We start from the raw sequence: 7058 nt of genomic DNA, 5'->3' as shown, positions 1-7058 counted from the left end.
CAGCCCGGGGTCGGGGCACAGGGCCACAAGCCGTCTCGTGCTGCAGCCCACAGACAGCCACGTCCACAGCCCCGGGAGCAGGGGGACATGGGAAAGGGCCAGCCCTTGTCCCAGAGCCACCTCCGTCGGGTGGCTGAATGGGACCACACGCTTGGAAATGAAGGGTTTTAACAACCTCCTGTGGGGGAGAGGGTCTGGCTGGTCGTAACGGCCGCAGGTAACCTGCCCATGGCTCAACTGGAACATGGTGGAGTCTCTGCCACCGGTGACCTTGAAGTCAAGGCTGAATTTTCCCGAAAATCTGTTAGTTCAGAGGGAATGGCTGGGAGGGCAGAGACCTGGGCAGCCAGAGCTGCGCAGAGCAACCAGGAGCGGCCACAAAAGCGACAAAACCCAATTCCACAAGGGGCAGAGGGGCTTGAGGCAGCCCTGCTGGGGTCCCCGGCAGCCACTGCTGCGTCGGGCGCTGCTCCCGCCAGGCGGTTCCCGCAGGGCGCAGGTGGGGCCAAGTGGGGCTGGTGGGTGCAATTAACACCTATTAGGGCGCTCAGGGCCCTGACAATCCCACCAGCTGTGGCACAACCTTTGCTTTCTCCTAATGGGGTCGATAAATATTTAAACAAGAAAAAAAAAATCAATAAAGCCTAGCAGGAGAGGAACTCTTGCGCTTGCACGCAGCAGAGCCTGTGTGGTGCCTGGGGGGTGGCCGGGGGGATCGGAGCAGGAGCTCACAGCAGTCAGGGAACAGGCGCACATTGCCATTCCACGGTAAATACGAACGCCTGTCACTCAATCTCTGCTGCTTTTCTCTTCCGTGAATCACCCTGCTCTTCTGTGGGTTATTAGGCAGGAGAGACGTGCAGATAGGCTTCCTCTGAGGTCTCTCACCCCACGTAGTCATCTGCCAAGCTGGATGATGACAGAGGCTCATCCCCAGTGGGACGAGAAGGTGCTGAGCCAGGCCGACCCCGTCCTGGGAGGCAGCGTGGGGACGAGCCATGAGTGTGATGAGCACCCGTGGTCCTGCCACCCGCACCTGTGTTACAATCTCCTTCCTGGGGTGGGTAGCAGCTGTGTGGGAACCGGGGGCTCGCTGGGGTTTGCTCGGCGCCTGCAGGCACCCGCCGGCTGCACAGGACCACGGCGAGGGAGCTGCCACTCTTCACCCAGGCTGCCTTCAGCCAGCTTGGAGCTGAACCACTTTTAAAGATCCAACATGTGATTTTTGTTTAAGTGTTTGTCAGCAAATGAAGATAATGCTGTTCTGCTTTATGGGCGTTATTCAGAGGATTAATTAGTTGATGTTTCTTGAAGTACTTTGAAGATGTGGAGTGCTTGATAAGTGCTGTGCTTTATAAGCCGATTAGGCACTGCAGTTATTTTCCCATTTTGCTTCTCATTCCCAAAGTGTTTGTACAAAACAAATTCCACGCGAACATGTGGTTACTGTAGGCGCTCATCCTGTTTGGGCTTTGCGGGGCGGCAGCAGATGCCCCCGCCCTCGTACCTGCCATTTCGCCTGTTAGTAAACGTGTCCCAAAGGGGATAAGCTGGACCCTCCTGGCAGTTGCAGGGGGCCCCGCCGTGCCCCCGCTTCCCACCCCTCGGCACCCCGGTCCCTGGGACACATCCCTGCCGGCACAGGCAGCAGCGGTCACCCCGAGCAGGTGGCAGCATTTGGGGGTGGAGCGAGAGACCCCCCCATGGCTGCTTGCAGGGATGTGAGTCAGGGCTGACACTGAGCCGGGCGGGCTGCACCTCTTGGGCAGCCCATGTAGAGAGAAATCTCTTTTCCCCCTGTTTCATGAGCAGTTTTCTGTCAGCGAGTAAAGCACGCAGTCTCAGCTCTCATAAAAGGAACACGTGTGTCGTTTTGGACGGGCTGACCTTTGCGTCTGCTCCTGGCTGTGCCCGGCAGCTGGGGGTCCCGAGGGGACCCTGAGCAGCGCAGGCCAGCTGCCCGGATACATGGGCTTCGTGCCCCTCCTGCCACAGCAAGACGAAGCCTAGCGAGCAAGATTTTCTAAAGAGATTAAAATACTCGATGAACACGTGATGCTCAGCACAAGCAGGACTCTGGCAAATGCAGCCAGCAGCTGTACCCCTGTCCGGCTCACGCCAAGGCGAGCACTGGTGTCTCAGGGGAGCGAGCGTCAGATTTTGCAGGAGTTGTTTCAGGTTAGAAGATGGTTTCTGGTGCAGAATAGTTACTGCCCCATCAATTTTAATTCAAGCTAGATAAATCATTGGCATAATTATTTACAACTGTGCAATTTCTGAAAATTATATTTCTGTTACTGTAGTTATTGATCTTGAAAAGGGTTATAAATTAACTTGGCAGTTCACATAGTCTTTCACACTTGGATAATTTCTTTGCTTGACTTGCACTGTGTGTTGAACTTTCAGCACCATCCAATTACAGTCATTCAAAGTGTGTATTTAAACATTTTTCTTATGCAACCAAAAGATATTTTAATAATAATACAGAAGAACTTGAAGCAAATATCAAGTCACCTCCACGTCGCAGGACAGCTTGCCTCGAGGTGGGTGCAGGGGGATGTTGAAGGCCCGGCTTTATGGCAACGTGGGGGTGGTGTGGCTGCGCTGCGGCTCCCGGAGGGCGGGTGGCCCCGCGAGACCCCAGGTGCTTGGCAGCGGTGCTCCCCACGGGGCCGGCACCTCCCCGGAGTGGCCAGGCAGCCCTGTGGCCTCTCTCCCTGGCGGGGGTCCCTGTGCCGGCACGGGCAGGATGCAACCCTTGTCTGGCCAGACCGGCTCATGGCTTCACGTGTTCAGCATTTGTCCCCAGAATTGATCTCTGACGGGAAAAAGGGATGCTTAATGACACATGGACACCTCATAATTCATCCTCTGTGCTCTCAGGGAACTGTGACAAGAAGAAATCACAGCAAATCAGGTTTCTGGGGGGTCTACAGCATCTCTGGCCAGAAATGGGCCAAATCCTGCACCCTTCAGGGGTGCGTGCAAGTGGCAGCATGTAGGACAGTCACCGCTGGGTGACACAGTGAGGACTGGAAGGACGTGGCGTGGTGGCCATGCAGGGCTGTGCCTATGCCCAGCAAGTGCCTGCTGCGGCCCTGGCCCCAGCCTCGGGGACGGGAGTCTTGAGCCCTGGCAGTGCTGGAGCTGCCATCCCGAGGGGCTCCCAGCACCTGCCCTGTCCTGCCCCATCTCCTCTGGGGCGCTGCTGCCATGGGGCCATGCGGGGACTTGGCACTGGTGAAACAGGGACAGGAAGGGGTGTGGGGGACCCGGGGCCTTACATAAAGGGTTTGTGGCAGTCCTGCAGCTGCAGGGGGAAGACGACTGCTTCGTTAGAAGTGAGCTCGGATAATCAGCAACATCTGGTGCCTGCTGGCTGGGACGCCTCCCTGGCATGCGAGGAAAATTTCCAGTCGTCCTCTCAGATTAAGGGATTTTGCTGTTTGCTCATGGTTTTGTACATGCAAAACAGGCTGGCCCTGGCCAAGCTCAGAGGTCCCCTTGCTGCAGCAGAAGCCTGCCCGAAGCCCCAGCTTAAACCCCTGCCCAAAGCCCCAGTTCAATCCCCCAACCCAGCCCTGTGCCCAGACCCCCAACCCAAGGAGCTGTCTGCGCTTGCTGCTCTGGCCAGCCCTGCATGGACACCCCACCCTTGGGCAGGGATTTTTGGCGTAACTCTGGGGCAACATGGAGCTCGTGGCTTTGGCAGCCTGGCCCCAGCACTCCCCCCAAGCAGGTGACTGCAGCTCGCTGCATAGTATTTATTCATTATATCACAGAGAAAAAAATCTCATTAAATTAGTCCAGGTTTCTGCAGGGTGGTCCTGGGCAGGTATGCCTGGTGCCAGTGGGTGGAGGGTGGCCGGGGACAGGGGTCCAGCATTTCATCATTTCACAGTGACGGGAAACGGGGCAGAGATGCCGTCCCATGCTGGAGCCGGCTGTGCTCCGTGGGACAGGATGGGCAGAGCTGCGCTTGCCTGGGTGGGGTGGCTGGATGTGCGGGGACGCCCTGCCATGGCCCCTCAGACCTCCAGCTTCTTCTTCATCTCCATGCGGTAGATGATCTGGTAGCCATCATCCCAGGCATAGATCTGCCTCTCCCGGGGGCTGTACTTCATGCTGGAGTGGGAGCCGTAGCGCTTGGGGAAGTAGACAAGGGAGGCGTCCTCGGGGGCCAGCGTGCCACTGACGTCAAAGACACACTGCACACGGGAGCGGCTGGGCAGGCGGGTGTTGTAGACCACGTGCAGCGCCCCGCACACCACGAAGGCGCCCTCAGCATTCTCCCGTGGGCATGGTGTGTCCCACATCTGCTCGATGTCCAGCGAGGTGGGGTCCAGCTTGGCCAGGCATATGTTCTTCTCGTCCTCCTTGGTGGCATAGATGGCCCAGAGCCCCTCCTCGTCCGCCGCCATCTCAATGTAGGTGAAGGGGGAGAGGCCGAAGACGGGGATCTGCTCCTCAGCCGGAAACACCGAGCTGTCCACCACGGTCTTGTTGGCCAGGTTGAACTTGATCACCTGGAAGGGGCCCTGCTGGCGGATGTAGTAGAGGTGCCCATTGTAGACGAGGTGCCCAGTGCCCACCCAGGGGTAGGGCAGCTTGATGCGGGCAGCCTTGCGGGTGGCAGAGAAGAGGGTGAACTCCCGCATGCGGGGGAAGACATACACCGTGTCGTTGGCAGTGCCGTCGAAAACATAGATCTTCTCAGAGTTCCCTGCAGCATCCTTGGTCCAGAGCCCTGAGGTGCTGCCGAAACGCTTCAGGATCTTCATGGCTCTGACACTCGCAATGGTGTCGCTGCAGTCTGCAAGAGTGGGGCATCTGTGAAAGCCTGGAAGCCACCTGGTCCTGCAGCGGGGACTGATTCCACCCTGCGCACGCCAGAGTCACACAGGTCCCGCTGCGTCCCACCCCACCCCTCCGGCAACTAACTGCCTTGCAAACCCACGGCAGAGGTTGCAGTGCTGTCCCTGGTGGCATCAAGAATTCCCCTTGTGCACCCATGAGACAGGCAGGGGAGGCCACCCTCCCCCCAGCCCTGCCCCAGGGGCTTTGGAGAAGGCCAAGGCTCTGGCCTGGGGCTTGGAGGCAGCTCCCAGGCAGCTGCAGGGTATGGGGTTTTGTGCCAGAGACACCCGAGAGGTCCCCTGCTGGGACAGCATGTGGCCGGGGGAGGCTTGGACCTGGGTGGGCTGGGAAGGCCTGGGGTAACCCCGCACCCGGGACCATCTCCCCAGGGAGCCAGGGCAGCCCCTCACCTGTCAGCTTGGTGTACTTCTCATTCTTCCTCTGCTTGGCCGTGGCCACCTGCTTCTCCATCAGCGTCTCGTCCACCTCCACACAAGGCGGTGCGGGGTTCTGCGTCTCCAGGTAGTCCACCTCACGCTCCAGGCGGTCCATGCGCACTGCCACGCTTTCTGCCTCTGACCGCATCGCCTCCCGCTCCTTCTCTGCTGTCTCAAGCATCCCCAGCACCTGGTTCTTGAAGTCCCGCAGCTCCGTGGAGTAGCGGCTGCTCTGGTCGTGCCACTGTGAGATCCTCTCCTGGGGCGGCCAAGGGGACACTGAGGTCTCCACACTTCACATCCCATCCGCGGCAGCCGTCCCACTGCCTGCACGTGGCTGTGGGAGCCCTGGGGCCACATGGCACTGCAACCCTAGTGCTCATGTCTCTGGGTCCCATCCTGCCGCAGTCCTGCACCTGCGATGCTCCCGCTCCCACGATGCTCCCAGACCCGCAGTGCTCCCAGACCCACAATGCCCCCAACTCCCACAATCCGCCTGTCCCACGGTGCTCCCATTCCCATCGTGCTCCCGTGCCTGCGATGCTCATGTTGGGCCCAGGCGAGGCAGGGGCCGGGGCACCCTGGGCGAGGTGGGGGCCGGGGCACCCCGCACCAGCTCTGCTCTGCCCCATCCCAGCTCCCCCTCACCCCAGGCCTGCTCCCAGCCCCACCGGCAGCCAGGGCGGAAGGGCCTGGGAGCCCCGCAGCGGAGCAAAGTGGGGTTCGGGGCTGGCGCAAGGCCCTACCTCCAGGAGGGTGAGGCGCCGCTCCACGTACTCCATGAACTGCTGCTGCTGGGCACGGAGGGCAGCGGCGAGGAGCGACAGGAGGAGCAGGCAGCGCCAGGGCCCCATGTCGGAGAGTGCAGCCTCCACCTCAGTGCTCAGGAATGCTCCGGCCTCTCACAGCCCTTATTGAATCCAGATGTGAAGAGGGGAGGAGAGGCTGCTCCTTCCCCGCAGCCCAGCCCCAGGCGCCTTAACCCCTTCACGCCCTGGCGGGTGCCCACACTGGCCCCACATTGTGCCAGTGAGCTGTGGGGCAGGAGCCTGGGGACACCCTGCTGCTGGCAAGTGTGGGGTGCAGGGAGCGCTGCAGCAGCCCTGTGCAGCAAGGGAAGGACGTGTCCTCTGGTGCTGGGGACAGCATGAGTCGCAGCGTGGGGCCAAGCTGGGCCTGGTGCAAAGCCACGGGCACAGCCGCAGCCCTGGCTCCCACTGCGCCGATCTGCAGAGATGCCGGAGGCACATGGCCAACCTGAGCTTGCCTCGGCCATGTGCCAGGTCCAGTGGAGTCAAAGCTGGGCCAGCACCGCGGCCACCAGCTGCCCGAGCCTGTGGCACCCCCTGTCCTGGCTGCCGAGCCGGGAGCTCCTGCCTGCCCCTGCCTCGTGCTGGCGTCCTGCGGACTCCCCCTGAAAAGAGCCGTTCTGGCCCAGCAGCTCGGCCGACCACCAGCAGTCAGCCAGCGGCTGCTCTGCCGGGCGCAGCTGCACGCTGCCATTTGGGGCCATTTGCTCAGCGCCTGCTCCCTGGGCTGCCCCAGTGCGGAGCTGCACAGCAGCTCCTGCACCCCCGTGCTGGCCGAGGGACGCAGCAGGGCCCAGGTGCAGCGTGACGGACGGAGGCTGCAGCTCTGTGCCCAGGGTGCAGCCAGGCCTGCGGTCGTGCCTGTCACCCACCCGGGCCTGGGGGTGCTGCCGGCACAGGCTGGGGCACCAGCCGCGGCGCATGGGTTTCCCAGGCTCTGCCGCTGCAGATCTGC

At 61.0% G+C, this 7058-nt stretch overlaps 1 protein-coding gene across 1 annotated transcript; it reads right to left on the bottom strand.

Annotated features, from left to right (window-relative positions):
- Positions 1-3792: 3792 nt before the first annotated feature.
- On the bottom strand, positions 3793-6162 carry OLFML3 (olfactomedin like 3). Its single transcript, XM_059831281.1, has 3 exons — positions 6041-6162; positions 5268-5553; positions 3793-4813 (listed from the first exon to the last, which is right to left on the bottom strand). Exons 1-3 carry the CDS (start codon positions 6146-6148, stop codon positions 4029-4031), a joined length of 1179 nt encoding a protein of 392 aa, XP_059687264.1. The 5' UTR covers positions 6149-6162; the 3' UTR covers positions 3793-4028.
- Between the last annotated feature and the right edge of the window lie 896 nt (positions 6163-7058).

Source organism: Gavia stellata, chromosome 30, assembly GCF_030936135.1.
Source record: "Gavia stellata isolate bGavSte3 chromosome 30, bGavSte3.hap2, whole genome shotgun sequence".
Taxonomy (NCBI): Eukaryota; Metazoa; Chordata; class Aves; order Gaviiformes; family Gaviidae; genus Gavia; species Gavia stellata.
This window is presented reverse-complemented; position numbering and strand designations above follow the sequence as displayed.